The sequence below is a fragment of the Heterocephalus glaber genome, unplaced genomic scaffold (assembly GCF_053883595.1).
Source record: "Heterocephalus glaber isolate CG9 unplaced genomic scaffold, H.glaber_assembly_v1.0 deba00001610, whole genome shotgun sequence".
Classification (NCBI taxonomy): domain Eukaryota; kingdom Metazoa; phylum Chordata; class Mammalia; order Rodentia; family Bathyergidae; genus Heterocephalus; species Heterocephalus glaber.
Window position 1 is genome coordinate 29,671,493 of NW_028258381.1, and position 24,611 is coordinate 29,696,103.

General features: G+C 38.1%; 1 protein-coding gene across 1 annotated transcript in view; it reads left to right on the forward strand.

Annotated features, from left to right (window-relative positions):
- Positions 1 to 24,611, forward strand: part of Vps41 (VPS41 subunit of HOPS complex) — a 175,461-nt gene that overhangs the window by 70,583 nt on the left and 80,267 nt on the right. The window contains exons 5-7 of the mRNA XM_004840263.4: positions 9,133 to 9,207; positions 18,560 to 18,622; positions 21,248 to 21,313. Coding sequence (XP_004840320.1) covers positions 9,133 to 9,207; positions 18,560 to 18,622; positions 21,248 to 21,313 — 204 coding nt within the window. The remainder of the gene's footprint in view (positions 1 to 9,132; positions 9,208 to 18,559; positions 18,623 to 21,247; positions 21,314 to 24,611) is intronic.

Consider the following 24,611-nt stretch of genomic DNA (forward strand, 5'->3'; position numbering starts at 1 on the left):
GAAAACAGCTCTAGGAATCAGCAGCACACCAGCTTCTTAGGAGGCAATCTCTTCCAAATCCTCCCTGTGCTTTTAAAGGTTGTTAGGATTTAGAAACCCAGCATCCATCTAATAAGTCTTCTGTAGGCCGAAAGGCTGTTCCGTGCCCCCGTGTCTGCCGAGGTTGTCTGGTCCTGGCAGGCACAGCAGCGGGGTGAACGTCCGAGCCTTTTACCAGTCAGGCCCACACCGGGCCGCTTGTCTTGGGGACTAGGTGGGGACAGCAGCCTGGCATTGTCAGGGTGAGAGGAGGTTGCGAATGGTCATTACCTGTGTTCTTGCAGGTTTATAGTATCTAAGTCAAACCAACTATGCTCTTGCAGGACAGATGGTTAAAACTCTTAGAGAAGATTTTTTAAAGTAAGGAAAAAAACTAGAAGTATTTCAATGGCTAACAAAAACAGATCTTCGGCATTCTCATAAATGTAGACATTTTAAGCTCAATTTTACAGTGATGTCACAACAAGTGGGAAAAATAGATTTTCTTTTCCAAACAGTATGATCCTTCTTTAAAACTTCTTTCCATTGTTTTCATTCCTTGATGAGCTTGTTTATTCTAGATTATTTTCAGAATATTTGAATTTAAATCATAGACGTTTATTTCCTAACAGGGTAATTTGATTTTTAGTTTATCCCAGTGGAAGTTACATTTAAGCTTGTAAATAAAGGTACCTAATACATTTATTTTCCTATCAAGCAACATTCTTACTGTACAAAGTAGATACTGTTTATTAGAGCTACCTGGAGATGCATACAAACAATGCATTTTGTGTATCTTGAAGAACTCATTTTATATTATCAACACTAATTTTGCAGCATCAGGGGATAGCTCTGATGAACCATGCAGTTGCTTTGTGTGAAGCCCCACAGATTTGAAATCACTGGGAAGGAACTGTCTGCAATGCAGTATGTTGTGATATTTGGGGAGCATTTGTGAGCTGGATTAGAAGTACAGCAGACATGTCACCTCCCATGATAGACATGTAATTGTTTTATATCTTTAGCGATATTGGTATGCTCAATTTTTAATTAACACATAACTTATTGAAATACCTTCCACTTAGAAATCAGCTTTGTGTCTATAAATAGGGGTGAATTTTTGAAAATGGCAGTTAATAGTAACAAAGAGCTATTTGGAATAAAAGGGTATTTCAGTTAAATCATCACACAAAATTTTAAATGTAACATTTGGCCAGCATGCCACATTTTATTACCACTTATATCTGTCAAAGTAGAAAATAAGTGACTTCACAGTTTTTAAAAATTTTCTAGTTACTTCTCAAGTTGGAATGAATTGCTACTAATGACAAAAGCACTTTTTCCCCCCATCTGTACCAACAGCAGCTTCTGGATTATCACTTCAGGAGCCGCAAATGATGTAGTTATTCATTCTTAGGGAGGGAGGCATCTTTAAAATCTCAAAACATATTTCTCGCATATTAACTATGAAATATCATCAGCATCACAGGGACACAGTTGTCGCCATGGGCTACCAGCACTTCCTCAGCTGTTCAGGCCTGATTTGGAAAATCTAAAACCTCGGGTTCCAAAAGAGCAGGGGCACATCAGAAGTTAACTCTTGGCACTTACTTTGAGGCTTTTCCGTTTTTGAAACTTGTCAGAACATTTTGTTTCTGGTTTAGTCTATTTTACCCTTCAGTTATCTTCTTACAGAGCTTTTATTTATGGGCTCACCTGTTCTGTGGTTACGAGCATGGACCTCAGACTCTAAAGACTTGAGTCGCATTGCCAGAGGCCTCCTTGAGCTTTTTCTTGGAGGAGCTGTTGGGATTAAGGTAGCTCTCTGCTCTTGTGGAGTCACAGGTAAGGGGCAGAGGTGGACAACAAAATGAGTTGTTCTGTAACGTGATCCTCGGACAAGGGGTAATGGGGGGTTGTCCCACTCAGCAGGAAGGAAATTAGGTGCCTTCTCAGGAGTGGATGCTTGCATTGGATCTTATAGAAAGAGTTGGGGTTTTCTAGGTAGGGGAGAGGAGTGGAGCTGTTCTAGGCCAAAGATAGGGAGTTAAAGAGAACACTTGAGAAAATCAGGAGGACTGAATCTTCTGGATCTCTTGGGTCTGTTGGGGATGAACCTAGAGAGAGAGATGGAGTCAGATAAGGAAGGAGGGAGGGCTTTATCAGTAACATGTCCATATATTTATTTAAACCAGGACCTGAAGGTGAAAAGGCTGTTAATACTTATCCCTAGGGCCTGGGCCTGAAGCTCAGAGGTAGAGCACTTTCTTAGCATGTGGAAGGCCCTGGGTTCAATCCCCAGCACTAAAACAAAGAAAAAACAAAACCCCAAAAAAGTGGGGGAGAGGATGCATAGGTTACCCCTAGGTAGTAATGCTGTGTAGGCACTGCAGAGGGTAATGAGATCTGTGGTCAGTTTGTTTGAAAGCTCTGTTACGGAGTTTGTACTTCGAACAGGGTAGCAACATGTCTGATTTGATTGTAACAGGATGACTGTGGGCTCAGCCCTGTGTGGAAAGGGGCACTGGAGGTGAGGGTGAAGAGTCTGGTGGGGGTGTCCATGTGGAGCTTGTTTGGGAGGTTCCGAGATATCTGCAACTGCAGTGGGCAGAGCATAGATCGGAGAGACATTAAGACAGGCGGAAAGGGCACACATCTGTGATCCCGATACTAGGGAGACTGAAGCAAGAGGATCACATGTTTGAGCCTAGCCTGTGCAATTAGTGAGACCCTGTCTCAAAAAATAAAAAGGGCTAGAGGCGTAACTCATGCCTAATGTGGGTAAGCCCCTGGGTTCAGTCTCTAGTATTTCAAGAAAAAAAAGTTGAAAGGTAGAAAGAACTTAGTGACTTTTTGATTGTTTATGTTGATCATGAGGGAGAGGAGCTGGTCTGGGATGATTCTAATACTCTGACTTAGGTAACTTAGTCAACCTAGGGGTTGTTGGGTGAAATCCAGAATTTAGATCAAGGTTTGAATCCAGAAGGGCCGTTGACACTGGGCTGTAGAACAGCCCATAGGACCCTATGGCCTTGCAGTAAGACCTAAGCTGGCATAGAATTGGTACCCATCATTGTGAGGCAGGCCAGAGTGCCACAGCCTAGACAGGTGACCAAAGAGGGTGACCAAAACAATAAGAAGTGAACAAGGAGAGGGAATTATGGAAGCAGTTGAGGAGAGTTTCAGATGCCAGAGAACTATGGTAACTGAAGGACATCCATTGATCTTAAAAGGAGGAAGGTGTCCATGATTTTTCCCTGACACTCTGGTAGCTTTCTTTGACAGAAGACTACTCGTGTTGTGTTAGTGAACAGACTCGAGGGCATAGACTGTCAAGCCTTTGTGTGCCTCGGATAATTGCATCCCATGAGTGACTTAGGAACATGAAGGAGTAGCTGTCTTTCTTGAGGAACCAGTTGGAGCCCTTAAATTTTCTCTTTTGCTTTTCCTGAAGCCATATTTTGGGCCTTTCAGGAAAACTTCATAAAACTTCTCTAGTTTCAATATTGCTTGTTGATAAATTTATTCCCCATCTTGAATCAAGGCAGGATTTAATGCTAGAGATGGAATGATGGAGTGGTTGGGAAGATTTGAGAGTTTAAAGGTTTTTTTCTTTCTGGCTTTAAAGTAAATCAGTGAGAAAAATAAATGTTTTTGCTTTTGCTTAGTGGTGTGAGTTTGTAGAACAGCTACGATCAGGTATGTTTTTCATAGGCTTCTTATGTCCAGATGGAGGTCTTGCCTACTTCCAAAGTGTGTTATCAGTAGAGAGGAAAATAAGCAGTAAGATGAGCTTGTCTCAAGTATGGAGAACAGACATTTGTTTTTTACACATGGAACATAAATAAGTGTGGCTTGCTCAAGAGGTGTGACTAAAGAACACCAGGCCACATCGGCAGAGAACTGGTGGCTCTCTGTGAGCAGAAAATGAAATCCTGTCTTCTGTTTCTTATTCATTCCACACTGGGTCCATGGGGATGCAGCATTTGTGAAGGAATCAATTATCCATTTGTTAGTCAGAGGAGCCTTACAAATTATACATTAACAGATTGATTTCCTAGGTTCGCGGTTGGGGCACCGATAGCTTAAGGTGGGATGATGAGGACTGTCAGGGGAAAGGAAGTTGCCACAAAGAGCACCATTAAAAGCAGCTTTGGAAATGACTGTGAATTTATTCCTAATTGAAGACCTGGCATAATCCATACTAAGTGTATTTATTTCAAGCATTTTACATCAGGTAATTGATTATCACATGAGGTGTACATGTTGGTAATTTTGCCTTTTCTTTAAATTTAAGAACTTGTGACCACCCATAGTGGACATGGACTTAGAAGGCATGAGCTGGTCTTCGCCCCCTCCTGCTTACTCAGACTTCTTTTTTTATTCCATTAAGGAAACATTTTTGTACATTCTATGGTGTCAGCTTGACATTATTGATTTTTGAACAAACTCGTTTATATTGTCCAGAATTCCAAACATGTCTCCATTAGGAATAAAATTGTAGCTAATGGAAAATACAGCTGAGGCTGTTTCTCTCTGGTCTTCTCTTTTTGGTCCCTTTCCCATTTCCATCTCTGCTCTACTAACCCATCTTTGCAAATACCCCACATTGCATGTTTAGGTGTGATACTTTCTGCTCCTCAGCCGTTACACTAAAAAGTACAGAAGCATCAGTCATTGAAAAGGCAGAGAATCTTGTACTGCCCATGTCCCTCCAAGTGTGTGGACATCCTACAGCCTTTCTGTTGTTTGGCCCTTTGTCTCCAGTGTGTAGATATCTCAGGCATTGGCTCTGTTTATGAGCAGTGGTCCTGGATGCCACCAGTCCGGTTGCAGGCACCACTGACAGTTGTGGTACTGAAATCCTCTTACTTGCTTATTCTTCATTAAGTATGGAACGGTTATGTACATGGAATATGCATATGATGGTGCTCAGTTATCACTCAAAAGTAGGTGCTGAAGTTCACTAGAATGATGGCTTTAAAATTAATACTGATTTTGGTGTCTTTTTGCTTTTAGATTAATACATTTGCTACTTAACCATTTTTATAAAGTATTTATCTTGTGATTACAAACACAATAAATACTTGTAGAAAACCAGCAAAATACAGAAAGGGCCAACTGAAGCACTTACCGGTCCAATTATTTAAATACAGAATAACCAAAAATTGCATTTTTGGTTAATTTTTATAACATAATAACCACTGGTAAATATAAAAGGGACATTTATTCAATACAATAATGGACTGGTTGAAAGGAGACCTGCCCAACCAACACTCAGGATAGTCAGTATGTACACAAACGCACTGTCTGAGTGATGCTTGGGGTAATCTGTTAAGTGGTTAATATCTGAGTGTTTGCATCTAACAAATGGTACCCTTTTGGATGTCTGCTTCCACTCATTCTATGACATAACATAACTGTAAGTAAGGTCGTATTTGTAAATATCGGGTTATACTTACCCTGGAGTTAGTCAGGCTTCGACATTGAAAGCATAGCTCTCCAGACTGCCAACTCTGCCCAGGACTTCAGACACCGACTGCAAGTTCTAGGGCAGTGATGGTGAACCTTTTAGAAACCGAGTGCCCAAACTGCACCCCAAAATACACTTATTTATTGCAAAGTGCCAACACTGCAGTTACACCTGAATACTGAGGTTTTAGTTTAGAAAAAACAATTCATACATTAACATTTTTTGTCTTAATAGAAAAACACAATAGCATGTGTGCCATCAGTTCAGCACCACTGTTCTAGGGATTCCCAAACCTACACTGTGTTTGATAATTAGGTAGAGGACACACCAAACTCATGGAAAACTGTTACGTTCATGTACATGGTTTATTAAAGAGAAGGGATACAGATCAGAAATCAGCCAAAGTCAGAGAGCACACAGGCTTCAGCCTGGGAAGGTTCCAGAAGAGAAGCTTCCCTTGCCTTTGAGATGTGTCACCCTCCTGGCATGGAGTTGAGCCAGCCACGGATGCTCGTGCCAGGCTCTGTAGCCTGGGTTTTTAAGGAGGCTCTGCTACACACACATGATGGATTCATGGGTTAGCCAGGTGGTTGACCTCAGCCTGCAGGTCACCCTAAAGCCTTCCCCCTAAACCATGTGGAGGGGCTTGCTTTGCATGGCCAGTTCCTACTCTAAGACTTTTGGATGTACCTGGCCCCTACTACCAGGTGACGCCAACCACCTGCCTTTGATCAAAACATTCCCATCGGAGAAGACAGGGACTGCTTCCCAGAAGCTAAGGGCAAATGTCAGAGCACTCTGGACAAAGCCAGATATTTTCTTTTACTATCTAGTGCTTTTTAAAGCTTTATTAATTTTATCTTTTGATTCCTGGCTGTTAGAAACTTAGATAGCTTGTTTCTCAGTGTCTGACAAAAACCTGCTGTGAAAAAGCACTTCTCATTAGTTAAAATAGATAATTATATTTTGAAGAATTTTGATGCCATTCAGAAACTTTTTTCAAATTTAAATTGCCATCAGGAGTGCAAGAATGTTCATTTTAGTGCTTCCTTGCCCAACCAGGTACTTAAAAAAAAATCTTAGGTGATTTTATAGGTAAAATATCTCACTGTTTTAATTTTCAGTACATATTTGTCATTAGTGAGGTTGGCTCTTGTTTACCTAACAGTTTGTACCATTTCTTTTGTGAGTTCACTTTTTACTTTGTTTGATGTTAAGTTAAAAATTCAAATTTCTTCAAAAACCACTCTAAAACTGTCAAATGTGTAAGACCTCAAAAAGGAGAGGCATAAAACCTTCCTCAGAGACATTGAAGAATTGAATAAATGGAGAAAAGCTTCATGTTTATGGATCAGAAAAATCAATATCATAAAGGAAACAAGGGGAGAGATTTCAACATTTTACCCTTAAGTGCAGTCCAACGTATTTACTAACTACTGGTAAATACCCTTTGTAAGACTGAAGAAATTTTTCTCCTAGTATGCTAAGAGTTTTTACTATGAATGGGTGTTGAGGTTCATCAAAATCTTTCTGCAGCTCTTGAGATGGTACTATGATTTTGCTTTTACTAATGAAGAAGATTATATTGCTTAATATCCCTATGTTAAACCTGCCTTGTGTTTGTGGAAAAATCTTGGCTTTTTGCTACATGTTAGTTTCATTAGTAGTGCCCTTGGGATTTTTCCATTTATGTTCATGAGTGATATTTGCTTGTGCTTTTCCTTAACATCCTTGTTGAGTTTATTATTATAAGGTTATGCACCCCTGGTAAAATGAGGTGGGAAATATTTTTTGTGTATTTGTTTGTTGTTTTTTAAGACAAGGTCTTGTTCTGTAGTTCAGGCTGGCCTTAAACTCACTCTCATCCTCCTGCCTCAGCCTCTTGGGTGCTGGGATTACAGGGATGCACCACCTTGCCCAGATTTTCTGTGTATTCTGCAGTGATCAAAAGTAGCTGGAAAAGAGAAACTGGACAAATAGAGTGTCCTGGAAGCAAAGAGAAGGACATATTAACAGTGTTGTAAACTAAGTTAGAATTGAATAATGAGCATTATCCTTCTTAGTTCAGGTCGTTTTCCCTTAAAATTCACACAGAAGAATCAATTCTTGAGAAAAGCCAAGGAAAAGATGACTTACAAGATATCAGGACATGCTGTATACATCCCCAATAATTAAATCAGTGTTGAATTGATATAAGAATGGGCAGAGATGCCACACTTGAAAACTCAAAGTTATCTCAGTATTTATAAATATTTATTAGATGGTAGACATAGTTCTCTTCAGGAGTAGAAGGATGGATTATTTAATGATGAGGTTAGCCCAGCTGGGTTTTCTTTTAGAAGATAAAATGAACCCTGAAGGGATTTAGTGCTGAAGTACAATAAAATAGCAATAACCATCTTGCAAAAAAATAAAAAAATAGAAACCACTTACATAATATCTGAGTGAATACAAAATAAACCCGTTAATAGAAAAAAATAACAAAAGATCTGAACAGATATTTTACGGAAGAGCAAATTAATTGGCCAGTATACTTAAGAAAAATGCTAAGTTTATTAGTCAGGGAAATGAATCAATGCATATTGATCATTAGCAGAAAAAAAACATTTAAATCTTTTGCTAGCAGAGATAGGAGATAAAGAAGATTCTCATACCTGGTAGGCATGATTTGTTTTTCCTCTAATTATTCTCATGTCATGGTATAAGCATTTCTATTTGGGAAGAAATTTGTTGTGGTAAGAAGTTTGGTTTATTTGCTCTTGGAACACCATTGTGTGGCATTCCACCGTCCACAGAAACTCTTATGGCCTTATTTTCCTGATTGTGCGGTTGAGACAACCATCCTCAGCTGACCTCTTTCTTCTGGGGTTGAGTATGAGAATATGTGTGACAGGTCTTTGGAACCAATGCCTTGTGATTCAGAAAACATTAGGACGGGCCATGAACTTTCAGGAACAGAGTCTAAGAATGGATTACATAAAATTTGACATGTATGTGGAAAAGCAGAAAATTGTAGATGTAAATTGTAGTTAAGAAGGCTGTCTTTCTGGTTGCATTCCCTCTGTCTGGGTGCTGGAGGCAGAGAGCAGCACTGCTTAACAGAATTCTGTAGTGAGGAAGATGCTCTGATGAGTATCATTTCTAACTGGGGAAGTAGATTTTAATTTTATTTAATTTTAAATCATTCATCCTATTGTTTTAATATCCACGTGTAGGCGGTGCTTTATTGACTAGGACAGGAAGCCAGTCATCTAAAAGTGTTATTTGTATAACAGCTTTTATTTTGGCTTTTGTTTGTTTTATTCTTTTATTGGATTATGATTCAGAAAGATAAATTAGAAGTATAAATAGAATGGATTCAAAAGGTATGTAACATGTAAGAACATTTTAGCTCAGATGTGAAATAGATATGTGAAATAGAAAATTGGGGGAAGTCCTAGGCTTTTGAGCTTATTACATGTCCTAGTACAAAGCTGTATTTTGCCATTTTCATTTGCAAAACAAAATGTGTCTTGGACTTGTGCACCTAAAGTAATAAACAACTTCTATCTCTTACATTTTATAAAGAGCAAAGGCTTTTGATTGTTGATGTATATTCCCCTGAGGGTTTACATGTCCTTTTTGTTGTTTGTTTTTAATAGAGTCCTGTGAAGATAAATCAGATTAGCCTGGATGAAAGTGGAGAGCACATGGGCGTGTGTTCAGAGGACGGCAAGGTATGATAGGAGGGACAGGGGAAGTTCTGCTGGCCCTGAGTGTTGCAGTCTTACCTGAGCCCAGGTGTTCAGAAGTGCACTCTGCTTACTATATACCTGCATTAGGGGAACCTTGATTATTCTTTTTGAGTATTGGACTTGCTTCCGATTGCTCATCATTAAAGTAAAATATATTTTGCACAAATGTGCCTTAGGAAAAGTAATTACAAGAATGTCAATAATGTAAATAGTATTAAGCTGATTAACAGCTGTGGCAGGGTGACGTGTCACCTTAATCATTACTGCTCTGCCACTTATACTTTGGTGACTGGTCTGCAGCTCCTGCAAGACAGTAGTTTAATGCCTTTCTGCCATAAATCCACAAAATTGGATTTCGTGGGCATGATTTCTGTGGGCTAGTGGTTTTCATTTTCACACACAAGATATGAATGTTTCTCTTGAATTATAGAATCTTTTGATAAGCAATCATAGTTTATCAGAAGAATAAAGTGTCTTACAATGGCCACATTAAATAAATGTAGAATCAATATATGTACAGTTTTCTAAAAACCTGGCACCTACTTCCTCGACCAAGGACATACATCATTGGTGCAGTGTATAACTAACAATTATCAGTGCTTCTTGCTGATGTTGAGCTGTGACATTTAGTGGTTGTGGTGATTGATTTTCCACTTATAAGAATGTCTTTTTTGTTTTTAAGTCGATGGGAGTCTTTTCTAATGTTGGTTTGCAATGATAAAATTCTAATGCACTATGTATTTAAGCTACTTCTCTAAAATAACAGTTGAAGAGAATGCATTAAGAATCATTATAGAACTTTACGTATTCCTTACTGAATAGATTTCCTAATCTAATTTTGTATTTCTTATAATGTGCTTTAATTTAGTGGGCCATTAAGATGAGTAAATTAAAAACAATATACTCAACATAAAAGAGATATATCCTTTTATATCTGTTAGCAGTGTTATACCCATTAATGTGTTAACAAAAGCAACATGAAGTCCTTTTGACATACAAGAATGCTTTTTATGTATCTAAGCCTGATTTTGCCCAAAGAATCTTTTGAAACAGTAATTGGAACACTAGCGCTTTTCGGAAAGCACCATCAAATTTTACAATACTTTGTGAAATTCCAAGATGAGCACAGTTGTCAAAGAGAGAAGAGGAAGGAATTGGTTTGTACAGAAATTGAGGGGCATCATCCACACTATGAGACATTTTTGTGTTCATGTATTTGCCAAGAAAATTAATCTCCATTTTCTTAAAGATGAGGAATTCCTTCTTGGCAGTTACCAATTTAATTTAAATTTGATGAAAGGAAATATTTTTTGGATTGGAAACAAATTCTTACTAATGTACTTTAGGAATTTTCAGAGCTTTAAGTGTTGAAGAATTATTACTAAAGCATCAAAGTAGAATATTTTAACTCTATCTCCTGTTGCATAATGAGATAGCTCTGAGATAGCTCGTGGTACTCTTTTGGGCAAATACTGCTATTTTAATAAGATTTATAACCACCATATTTTCATGTAGATTCATGATGTAGTTTAAAAAATGAATATATTGTATATTTTATTGCGTTAATAGAAGAGAAAATTAATCTCGCAGTGCACATACTCACGTAAGCCAGTCCTTAGCGAAGGCTAAGCTATGTTGTGAAAATTGAGACGGTAGTGCAGAGTGAAGTGACCGAGTGGCTTCTGATGATAAAAACAGAAAGTTGTTTACAAAGATAAACTCTGAATGTCTTGTTCTAATGTATTTTTAAATGGCTGTTGTGGTTTTTGTTTTCTTTAAAGGTTTGTTTTCTCCTTTCTCCTAAGCAAATAATTATTTATCTTTATTTCAGAGTTGACCTTTGATATTTGCATTCATTTTAAAAATTGGTTAGAATTTATTCTGTTTCTTCAGCAGGTGCTCACTTCCGATCTCTTATTAGCTTCTTTATGCCTGAGATCTAAATTTTGAGAAACACGTGAATAAATTTTGTGTGTCTTGTGTTGTTCATATCTACATGATGTTCTGTTTGATCTTTCTGTCATATTTACAGGTAACTTTCAGCATAGGTACATACAAGGTTTATTTCCTCACCTCTTGCCTTCATATAGAAACTAGGGTCTAATATGAAATTTTGGATTGAAATATTTTTCTCAAAATTTTGGAGATGTTGCGGTCTTTCTTGTGATGCTTTGTAGACATGTCCGATGACAGACTGCTTCTTTTTTTTAATATAACCTTTAGTTTTAAAATCCCGCCTTGGAGCTTGGACTGATAATAATAATAAAAACAGCAACAGTAACTGATCCTTGTAATTCAGTTTGGTACATTATGTCTAGTTCTGGTCTCTTTTCATTCATTTTGTCTGGAACACACTAAGTCCTTTTGATCCATATACTGAAGTATTCTTTTTAATTTCAGGAAAGTTTACTTCCTTTATAATTTTGATTACTTCAGTTCCATTTGTTTTCATTACTTCAAAGAAATTCAATAACATAAGACTGGAGGCAAGCTCACTTCGCCCAGAGCATAGGTCTGTGCTGCCCCTGCTGGGCCTGCACCCGTTCCCACCCTCCGGCCTAAGGTGGGCACAGGCCTGGCCACTCCACTCCTCCCTCCCTCAGCTGGGCAGTGGGCACTTGGTGTAGGAATGTGAGGGTGCACGCAGTTGGGTCCTAACTGTTTGTATTGCCAGTCACTTATTTCCAAGCTCACTGCAGTCTGTCCCCTCCCCCTCTTGCATTACTGTGCTTCAACTTGCCCACTTCAGAGTGTGAGTGGAAGGACCCACAGTATTCGCCCTTCTCCTGAAAATACAGTTTGTGAGAAAAACTAGTTAAATTTATGACACCCTCCCCATATGCGCTTTGCTTTCTCATTGGTTTTTTTTCCTTGACTCATCTTTTATTTATTTTTATTTTTATTACTGCCTGCTTAAAATACGTACAATTGTATTCCTTGTGGGGAGTCGGTACGTGTATGCAACACATCTTAATTCTTTTTCATGTCCTCCCTCTCCCTCCTCTATCTGTTGCTCCCCTTTTCTTTTGCAACAGTTCTCCCTGTTTGGATTTATCCCTTCATTTCCCCACAGTTACCGACAGTTTCTACTTGTTTACTCCCTTTGCTGATTTGCTTTTCTTCTAACATAGTTTTGTTCCTCACTGCTCAGTGAAGTAGGTTTTTTAATTTCCTGAAAACTATTTCTTCTAGCTCTATTTAATATTACCCTGAAACCAGTTTAATTTTTTTATAACTTTTTTGTATGCCTGACAGTATCAGGCAGTGTGGTTTCATGGTTAGGAGTAGAATTATACCAGTGAGGAGTATTAATACCTGTTTACTCAGAACTTCTTAGGTCTTATTCCCCTTTCTGTTGAGTCCTCTTTACCACTATACCATTGCATCTTCAATACAGATTCAGAATTTTTAAGGAGACATTTATTCTGAGCATTTCAGACTTTTTCACATTAGATCCACCCTGGTACTTCTTGCTCACGTACTGATGTGATAGTCGTCTTCAGCTGCTCATGCATCTTTTGTTTACCTCTCATATTTTTCTCCACACTTTTCTAACAATCACCTCTACCCTGTCTATTAACAGAAGGAAGTTTGTCCATTTACAGGACTGATCTGTTTCATTTTTTGACCTCTGTTGTAGAGTTGCCTTCACTCAAATTTAAAATTAACTTTCCCTGTAATTTGCCAGATATTTAAGGCTTTTGAATATTGTGGATTTTTTGTTGTGTTTTTGTCATTCTATTTACTCTTACACTTTATGTGAAAAGATACCTTTCTTATTTGTGAAATTTGGGGCTGTCTTATATAAAGATGTCATGTGGAAGTGACTTCTGTCATGTAGAAGAATGGGGATTGGAGCATTTGGGTTCTGGCCTCAACTCTCATGCTTAAGATTTTTATCACCTTAGGTGAGTCACTTAATTCTTGTGCAGAATCAATGGTGTTTACTCTCATACTTAGCAGTGTTGCTGTGAGGACCAAACGAAGCAGAGGAAGTTCTTCAGCCCAGCCTACATATTGTTAATTGTAGACCATTAGAAATATCACTTCATCTTACCAGAAAGTTCAGATTAATTTATTTGGGGGGTTATCCAGTCAGTATCCTGGGATTTAAAAACCACTGAGGTAAAGCAGGATGGGGTATTGAGAGAGATAAGTTAGTGGTAGTCTTACATTTGACCCGAGACCATGTTGTGACACTGTGATACTGTACTGAGGTAAATCAATTTTGTTAGAAGAGTTGCACTTTGCTAGTTCAGCAGAAGTGCCTTTTTGATTCTTTCCATTAAAGATTCAGATGATGCAGGACCTCCTTACTTTCACCTACTTTTCTTAGATTTGTTGGGATCCATCATGATAAACTTCCCCCATGGTGCAGTGCTCTCCTGTCCTGCTTCTTAACCCCCAGTTACAGGAAGTGCAGTGCGTCCTGCACTTCTGCCTTTATATCAGAGTCATGATCTTCTGCCCTCAGCACAGTGAGACTCTGGGCAGTGGTGGAGCCATGTCCAGAAGACATTCTAAGATACACCCTCAGGATAAATCAAACTCCTTCTGTGTTATGTTGTGTCCTCTGTTCTTGGAACCCAGGGAGCACACTTGGGTAGTTGCATGAGTGGATCATTGTAAAGATTTATCTTTTAATTCATGAATCTATAAAATTAATAACATGAATGCATTTTCTGCTTGGGTCTTGAAAGAAGGAACCAATCAGAAATTACCAGTATTGAAGCAAGGAGAAAGTGAGGAAAGTCCTCCATGTATGTAGTAAATTGAATTTGTAATTTAAAGCCCCATGGGGAAAAATCTTGCTTAGCCTGTTTGTGCTGCTCTACCAAACTTTTAAACAACAAAAGTTTATTTATTACAGTTCTGGAGGCTGGGAAGACCAGAATGAAGGCACTGGCATTCATTGTCTGGTGAGGACTGCTCTCCCACTCCACAGTGGCACCTTTTCACTGTGTCCTCATGTGCAGGAGGACAAATGTTGTGCCTTTACGTGGCAGAAAGCTGGTTCTCTGATCTCTTTTATAAGGCACTAATGTCTGTTTTCTGAGGACAGAGCCCTCCCAAAGGTCCTGCCTCTTAATACCATCGCTTAGGGGTTAGATTTCAACATAGGGATTGGGGGAGGGGGCACAGACATGTAGAGCAGAACAAGGCCAGTAGATGAATTTCTACAAAATTTAAAGAAAGAACCAGATAAGGCTGTCCACTGTCAGCTCTCCTGTTCATTATCATACTTGAAACATTAGCCAGGGCAAGCAGACAAGAGAAGGAAGTAAAAGGGCTATGTATAGAAAGGAAGAAGTAAAATTATCATTATTTGCAGGTGACAGGATCCTCTATGTAAAGACCCAAACAGTTTCACCAAAAGATTCCTAGAATAACCAAATTCAGTAGTGTAACATGATACAGAATCAACACACAAATTAGTAGTGTTCCTGTACACCAGTGATGATCCTGTGGAGAAAGATATTAGGAAACAGTACCATTCACAGTAGCATCAAGAATAATTACATACTTATGAATTAACCTAACCAAGGAAGTGAAAGACCTCTACAATGAGAAATACAGTAGTCCGAAAAAGGAAATTGAAAGAACATCAGAAAATGAAAAGTTATCCTTTGTTACTGGATAGACAGAACCAATGTAGTCAAAATGGCCATACTTCCAAAACTGATATACAGATTAAATGTTATCCCAATCAAAATATCACCAACATTCCTTACTGACCTAGAGAAAACAGTCCTAAAATTCATAAGGAACCAGAAGAGACCCAGAATAACAAAATCAGTACTGGGCAATAGGAGCAAAGTGGGAGGCATCACAGTCTTTGATGTTAATATACAACACATGCACATACCACAGTTATGTACAAAGTTATAGTACAAAGCTACAGTGATAAAAACAGCATGGTATTGGGAAAAAGGACATGTGGATCAGTGGAACAGAATAGAGGATGCAGAAACAGCCCCAGGCACATTCAGTTGTTTGGTCTTTGACAAAGGGGCCAAAAACATACCCTGGAGAAAAGATAGCCTCTTTATTAAATGGTATTGGAAAAATTGGCTGTATGCATTGCAGAAGATTGAATCTAGATCCATATTTCTCACTATGTGGTAAACTAAAATCAAAATGGGTCAGAGATCTAAGTGTTAAAACAGAAACATTTGGTCTTCTGGAAGATAAAATAGGTAAAACTCATTAAGACGTAGGCGTAGGTAAGGACTTTCTGAACAGAACCCCAGTTGCACAAGAGATAGCACCAAGAATCAACAAACGGGATCTTGTTAAATTAAAAACTTCTGCCCAGCAAGGGAAGCAGCTGACAGAGTGAAGAGACAACCTACAGAATGGGAAAACATTTTTGCTAGCTATTCCTCAGACAGAGGACTAATATCTGGAATATATAAAGAACTCAAAAAATTAGATCTACCAAAATAAAAGACCCAATTTAAAAAATGGGCAACTGAAATGAATACTTCACAGAAGAAGTACAAATGGCCTTTTTTTCATGCTAGAAATAATACTAAACATTATTGACCACTTGAGAAGTGCAAATTAAAGCAACCCTGAAATTCTGTGTCACTACAGAAAGAATGGCCATCATCAAGAAATCATATAATAACAAGTGCTAGTGAGGCTGCAAGGAAAAAGGAGCCCTTCTACATCGTTGGTGGGAATGTAAACTAGTACAGCCACTATGGAAATCAGTATGGAGATTCCTCAAAAAACTGAAAAAACTAGAAATTCCATTCAACCCAACTATTTCCCTTCTAGGTATCTTCCTGCAAGAGTTAAAGACACTATTATAGCGATGCATGCATATTCGTGTTTATCGCAGCACAATTCACAATAGCTAAATCTTGGAAGCAGCCTGTATGAATGGATAAAGAAATGGATTTGTACACAATGGAGTACTACTCTGCCTTAAAGAAGACAAACTTTCGTAGGAAAATCATAATGAGATCATGTTAAATGAAATAAACACACAAAGTTAAATATTGCATGGCTTCCCTTATGTGAGAAACCCAAACTATAAATGAAAAGCAAAATTAACAGTAGATAATAGTAAATAATGTGAAAAGGACCAGCAGATGGAAGGAGGGGTAGGAAAAGGAAGACAAAGGGATGACAAAAAGAATTAACGTGTGTTACATACATGTAGGAACTCCTCACAAGATTCGTAAACATTATGTACTCCAAACATGTACTGATAAAAAATAAAACTTGAAAATATTAAAAAATTGAATGAAGTACCAACACTATCTTAGAGACTAGCAAAAGTGTGAACACATCCCATGTATTGGCAAGTGGTTTCCAGTGGCCCTGATACTAGTAGCTCCATGTCTTTGAGAACTTCTGGAAATCTCATGCCCTGCTCCTGAAAGTATAGGTTAATTAAACCATTCTTTGAAATGATTTAATTATCTGTTATATGTGAACATATTGATACGCAAAAGTTTTAGATAAAATAATAGATTGAATATTAAGGTAGTTGTGGAAACAAAATAAGTAATGTATTCTTTTAAGATTTGCTTTTCCCATAACTCCTTGTTTAAGGTGAGGATTATCTGACTAACAGTAACTTCATTAACCTAACAAAAGTTACCATGCCAGGGTGAATTTACAATGTATACGTTCCTATCTTGTGTCTGTGACTTGTAAATAGGAACTGGAATTGTATTTACACATCAAAGACCACTAGGGATGAAATAATGGCTAAAAAGGATATAAAAAGGGAAACACTGAACAAAGTGGGTGTGGATACTCACCAGACTGGTTTCTGGCCTTCCCACCCGGTCGTGAAAAGAAATTTTATTATTTTATCTAAATTCTGTGTCTCTGTGTATTTCTTTCCAAGATTTCTGTAACAATGTGACTTAGCATTTCCATTTCCTGTTAATCTGCCCTTCATAAATGTGTGCATAAGTGCACCAGAAGATCTGTAATGAAGGCTTATAGCAGAACTGTACTTAATCGCCCCGATTTGGAAGCAACCCAGATCATCATCAGTGCAAAGGACACATGATATGTGGTATGTGCATGTGTTGTATATTACACAGCAGTGGCGGAGAACCAGCTGCTGTAAGCAGCAGTGTTGTAGATCTCACAAGGAAAATGGAGCATGAAGAAGCCAGTGAAGTAGTGTACGGACATTCCTCACTCAACCCAGTTATGGAGCTGGGACAAGGTTGTTTTGAATTGTTTGCTAAATGAGGAATTGTATATATTATGTATACTAAAACACTTAAAGAAATGTTCAAAGGAAGCCCAACTTGATGGTTTGGCTTTTATTTGCATAACTCTTACATGCAGTATTGTAATGTATAACAGAACATAAAACTACAGTATTGTATGGTATAATCAGCAAAAATTACGGTACTGTGGAAGCCACCAAAAGGCCACACTGCCACTCACGTTCTTGTGTCCTAAGTCTCAATGCTTGTCCGAAGTCCAAGCGGCAGGTTGTAAGTCTGAACAGTCATTAACCAGGTATGTTGTTAAAGGAGGACTCTTCATAATTCCACCCCTATAAAATGCAGATGTCAGCCTGACTTACAAGTGGTGATAGGGTGCAGGGCCGTGGTTAGTTTGAAGGTATTGACTGGGAATGGGTACAGAGGGGCTCCTTGGCTTTTATTTGTTGATGGTTGAAGGGTTTTAGGTTTATGCCATTAAAAATGTGTCAAGCTGCAAATTTATGATTTGTATCCTTTATTTAAAGTGTATGTTACACTTCAGTTTTTGTTATTGTTAATTAAAGGACTCAGAAAATTACAAATATGGATAAAGTAGCCTGAAACAACTTTAAGATAGCCACTGATAGGTGGGAACTAAGATTTTTTCACTTATATACTCTCTGTAGATTTAGCCTAAGATTGTAAATGAAGTTCATTTCACCTAATCTCTCACCATATTGATCTGCGTGGCTGATTTATATATATTTGACTTCAAGAAAGAAGCTCTTTTCCTTACGGTATGAAAAAATAAGTTCCCTCAGGGACAGCCCTTGGGAAGTTAATAAAAGAATATTAATAACCTGTTCATATCTATTTCATTTTTGAACGTTGGCTTCCATTTAATGAAACAAATGTGTGGTGAGTGAAGGGAACTGTGCCCAGGGGATGCTTATACAAGCTTCAGTACAGTGGAAGGCCCTCATCCTGACAGCATTGTTTTCAAAGGGTATTTAATAGTGACCGCAACACCTTGGATCATTCTGTGTTCTACTTTCCTTTATTTTACTCTTGGTAGCATCTTCTCACTGACTCAGCAGCCTTTTCTGTCCCTGTCATGGTGAACTAATATGATCTGTTCACTTCTTTAGGTGCAGGTGTTTGGACTGTATTCTGGAGAAGAATTTCATGAGACTTTTGACTGTCCCATTAAAGTAAGTTTTTTTCTATGAGATTTTTCAACTAAGGCAATGAAGACTACAGTATTCATTTAATCAGTAAGTATCTGTTCAGCATTTAGGATGTGTTGGTACCATTTGGATGCTACGAAAGAGGGCGTGTATATTATGGGACTGTGACCTTAGTCTGTCTTCAGGGAGCATTTATAGTAGTGGATGAAATCACATACGCTCCTATGCATGCGCATGCACACACACAGTGATTAAAGATTCAGGTAAAAACAATATAAAAGACTACAAAATTGAAGAGTTACTTTAAGCTGTTCCTTTTAGTGATGGCTTCATGCATGGAGTAATGTTTGACTGGGCTTGCGTCAGTGGACAGGCACACGGAGAAGCTGGCTTTCCATGTGAAAAAACAACATAATAGAAACGGAGAAGCTGGGAAGTTCAAACTGTTCAGGAAGTGGCAAACAGTCTAGCTTAGGTGGTACATCAAAGACTAATTTAGTGAGAGCTATACAGGCAGATTGGGGCTGGCTCTATATTGAGGCTCAGGAATTTGGAGTCCATCTGATAAGGAGAAATTATTGAGTGTATAAGAACAAAGGAGTAACATAAATTGAGCTGCTGTGCATTGAGGAAATTAGTACAGTGACTGTATACAGTGTAGATTGCAGGTCTGATGGACAAGAGGCAGGAAGACCAGTTTTCGATAACAGTTGTGGGAAGGCATTTGTTGTACTTGTCAGAGGATGAGGTCGTTCATTTTTTTCCACTTGTTTATTTAAACCCTATTGACCAATAGGTACAGGAGAGATAAGATCTGAGGTGTGTTTTAGGAAGCTGAATTTGCCAGAATGGAGGTGATTTAAGTCAGGGAGTGGTTGGAGACAGACAATTTAGAAGGCTTATGCAGTACTCTGGGGACAACAGCAGGAGCTCAGAGCAAAGAGCAGTTGTGATTATTCAAGATAGAGTTGAAGTGGTGAATTTAGAAATCCGTTAGGAAGTACACTTTCTGCCCTCAGTAATGCCAGGATCAGAAAGACCAGAGTTAGAAGACCTGAGGCAAGTCCAGAGTCTTGCTCTGGTGATGTTGTGACAGGCCATCAATTGCAGTAAGGGATGGTCTGAGTCAGAGCATTGCTGGATTGGTCTTGTAATTCACTGTAGGGCATCAGGAGGAGATGTTACAGGGTTTTGGAGACATGGATGTGAACCTCAGGATAGAGATTAAACACAGGATATGTAACTAGAGTTAAGTAAGATGAAGCCATTTTTAAAGGTGAACAAAAGACTGATATTGAAAGGCTGGAGCATACTAAAGACTCAGGCAGTGGAGGACAAGCAGCAAAGTGGTGGTCTGATCAGTAGCAGTTAGAAGGAAATCGGGAAGGGTGGTGCCACAGATGCCGCAGGAGAGGATTCCAGAGGGAAGATTCGGGCTGTGGTGTCAGAGGCAACATGAAGAGTAACTGGTGGGAAGACTGGATCAAGGGTGCTTTTTTGGTTTTGGTTTGGGGTGGTTTTTTTGGTCATTGTAAAGTTCTGACGAATGTAGTAAGGACAACTTTCATAGTAAATTGGAGGCGAGGGAGTCAAGACACCCAGTAAAGACTCTGCTGTAAAAGAACTTTGGAAATAAAGGCAGTGGATCACCTGGCAGATTGCAGTGGCAGCGTCCAGGGTAGATTGTGGAGGTCGTGTTTTGTTTGGTGGTAAAAATCAGGAGGTGGAAAGATTAAAGTCAGAGGAGGAGATATTTCCTGGAGCAGCTCTAGGCAGTGGGGAGCAGCCAGGGAAAGAGGGTGACCTGGAAACAAGCCCCAGCCCTTTGCCCAGCAGACACACTGCAAAGCAGGCAGTGAAGGGGGAGCAGTCCACAGCGATGGCCCTGATGGTTTTCTGTTCTTATGTCTGAAGGTATTTTTAAGGAGCAGAGATGCCTGTTATGTTCTGGAGAAAGCTAGAAGGACTCTTGTTTTTGTGGTACTAGAGATTGAACTCAGGGTCTTGACTATATTAGGCAGGTGCTCTACTAGTGAGCTATATCCCTATTTATTGTTTATTTTTAAATTTTGAGATAGCAGCCTTGGGAGAGAGCTGAGTACAAGGAGCTGCTGGAGGCTGAGTGAGATCAGTTGGGACTAGGGGACAGGAACTAGGGTTGTGGGGAGAAGGGAGAGTCCTGAATGCCCAGCCCCGGGACCCTTAGTCTGCTGCCTCTGTGTCTGTCCTGCTGAGAGGTCCTGGTGTAACTGCGGATGGTCTGTGAGCTGCACTGCTGTACCTCTTCCTCTTTGTGCCATCCGTCATTGCACAAGGACACAGTCTGTCCTTGGTTACAAATAGTTGTGGCATCTGCTATCTTGATCAACCTCCCCTGCTGCCTCGATAGAGGGGTGTGTACTTGGAGGGTTCCCCTCAGCCAGAAACTAGCAAGAATCCCTGCTAGCCTTGGAGCTCTGATCTGGCTTGAGGAACACATCTTTTCCTATGAGAGCAAGATTCAGATGTCCTCAGTTGTAGAATTTTACTCACATACATTACTTCCTGTCAACAGGATAGTTTTTATGTCATGCTGCTTGTAATGTATAAACAGTTTTCATTCTGTCAACTGTGACTCTTAACCCAGGGTTGGGTTTTTTTCTCTTGTAGATCATTGCTGTGCATCCACACTTTGTGAGATCCAGTTGTAAGCAGTTTGTGACCGGAGGGAAGAAGGTAAACATGTCCCACCATGATGTATAGATGGCGCGGTAATTTATCCTTAATGTTTTTAATATCTGAATATTTGTTCTTTAGGAGAAATTTTGAGAAAGAAAATGTAATTAAATTGTAAGACTGTTATCTCTTGGTGGAGTTCAGGCCATTGTTTCTTAGTACTTTCCTTTGAAGTAGGTATATAGCAAGAAAAAGAGAGAACTTGCTCTTAGTACCGCTTGGAGATTTGAAATTTTGTCCCTTCCACAAAAACAAGAGGCAACATTTAAAAATAACAAAAGAAGAGTTAACTTATTGGTTTTGTTTTTCCCTTTGTAGAATATCTCTTGCAGGCTTTGATAAAATTTTAGGACAAATCTGTCTGGTCCTTACTGATATGTTCCTGGCACATTTTATTATGTCATTGAATACTTAAAAAAACGAGAGTGAAACCTTTCTTCTATACATGAAATCCTTCTGTTTATGTAGTAAATTCTCAAATGAAAGAATCTGCTGATAATGCAAGTAAATTTTTTTTTCTATTTTTATTAACCAGAGATTTATTTTTAAAACAAGTTTTTTTTATAACAAAACACTATCACTGTCACCATACTGGAATTATAAATATTATTTCATATTCAATTTTGAGCCAGTACAAAAACAGTAGTAGTCTGTAATTATTTTTATAGTAATATGAAGTTCTGAGATGACTACTTTGAAGCCCTGTGGCAGTGGTTGATTTGAATATTTTATGATAGTTAATCTCTTGGATTTCAGCAGATCCATGTCTGCAAAAATAATGTCTTTGTCTTTGTCAACTTCAAGAAAGAGTAACTTTAAAATTCCCCTTATATCTCTTTAGTAAATACTTTTTGGGTTAGGAAATTTTGTGTCCAGTGTAGCATGAATTCGCTTAACTGTGATTTAAACTAAAGCATTTTCACTGAAAACTCGGGAAGGATAAAGATTTGGTAAGTTGCTACCATTTTTTTTTAATGGTTTGAAACAACAAACATTTATTACCTGAGCTTGAAAATTGAAAGGTGGTTTAGCAATTAGGTTCTGGCTGAGGGTCTTTGGCTTTAGTGCAGTCAAGATATTGACTGAGAGTGTGGTTATCTGAAGGCTTGACTAGGGCTAGAGGATCCACTTCAAGGATGTCTGCTGCCTTCTGCTAGTAATCCACCATGTACTTAAAATATTGATAAATCACTTTGGTTTAAATATTTCCCAGTGATGCAGCTTTGAGTTCCCATTTCCAGTATCAGGAGTTAGAGATTTTACAGTTGGCCCCTACTTCTTGAATGTATGAGGGTAAAAGAACATGCTGAAGATGTGATGTCCAAGTGGTTGGACTCAATATAAAGGTGAGATTGTCCTGCGTTGCTTTTTGTTCTTAATAATCAGTGAACTTTAATAATGGCATTTATACCATGAGCATATCATCAAATGTGCCACATTAGTTTTGTCTGCCTACGTGATATGTGGGTTAACTGTGTCAGTAACATATTCTTCATCCTTCTACTTTGCATTTCACATCACTTACAGACATTTGTAGGAAGAACATTGTGCATGTCACAGTTTGAGGCAGATCTGCTTGAGAGAATTCATAAGCTTTGCAGAACGTAGTGTAATCTAGCATCTGACTATTGGCAAACTTGGAATTTATGGAAAACTGAATAAGCTATGAAATAAGTAGTATTCACCAAATGCTGATCATGTAAGAACATCAAGGGCTTGGTTTATCTCTTCAGTTAGCATTTACTGATGGACAGCTGGTTCTATGTCCAGTCTTCAAGAGAATTCTGATTTCTGTTTTTTGCCTATTCAGTTCTCCAGAAATACATTTGTAGACATTTCTTTCTAAGCACAAAATATGTTTGTGTGTATACAAAATGAGACTAAATTTAAAAAATTCACAAATTGAATAAAAATGATATTACTGAAGTAGAATTTCTGGATTAAAATAATTTAAAAGAAAAAATACCATGCAGAACTAATTATATTTTATACCAGAGTTAATATGCTCGACTTGATATAAGTACATGTGTGATCATTTGAAATGAAGAATCATGTCGTCACACAGGCAAATGTAGATGATATTGTCATTTTTCTTTTAGATATTTTTAGCTTTATTAATATATAATTTGCATACCCTAAAATGCCCTTGTTTAAAGTGTGCCATTCAGTGGTTTGTAGTTAATTTATAGTGTTGCACAGCCATCACTTAATTTTAAAATATTTTCATATCCCTAAAAAGAAACCTTTTGCCAATTAGCTATCACTTATCTCCTTCCTTCTGTCCCTAGGCAATAGTTAATCTATTTTCTTTGTAATTTTGCCTGTGTTTGGATATTTCATATAAATCTTGGATATTTCATATAAATGGAATCATATGTGGTTTTTCTGTATGGCTTGTTTCATTTTCTAGGTACGTGTGTGTTTAGTACAGTATGTATCAGTATGTCATTCCTTTGTATGTTCAAATATTCCATTGTATGGATATATCATATTTTATTTATCTTACTGTCTCAGTTGATGAGCATTTGGGCTCTTTCTACTTTTTGGCATTTATAAATAATGCTGCTATGAATATTTGTATACAACTTTTTGTGCCTGTGTGTTTTCATTTATCACGAATGTGGAATTTTTCCTTTTTTTTTTTTTTTTTTGATACTGGGGATTGAACTCTGGTCTTTGCGCTTGCAAGGCAGGCAGTGGAACCACTGAGCTAAACCCCCGGCCCATGAATGTGGAATTTTTGTGTCATGTAGTAACTCTGTGTTTAACACTTGCAAGTACTGTCAAGTTGCTTTCCAAGGTGACTGCAACATTTTACATTCTTAGAAGAAATACAAGAGGGTTTCAGTTTCTCTGCATCCTCTCCAACATTGAATTTTGTCTTTTTGATCATAGCCATCGTGATGCGTAGTAAATTATGTCTCATTGTGGTTTTAACTTTCATTTTCCTAATAACTAATGATGTTACCATCTTTTCTTTCATGTCTCTATTGTCTACTTACATATCTTCTTTAGAGAAATGTCCATTCACATTCCTTGTGGAGTTTTAATTGCTTATTAGCAATTGTAAGCATTCTTCACGTGTTTTGCATATTTATCAGACATATGATTTGCAAATATTTTTCCAAACTTATAAGTTGTTTTTTACACTTCACTGATGCTATCCTTTGAAGCCCTAAAGTTTTAAATTTTGATTAAGTCTGATTTATCACCTTTTTGAAATGTTTATGCTGTTGGTGTGATAGCTAAGAAATTATTGCCAATGTAAGGTCATACAAGTTAATGCCTATATTTTCTT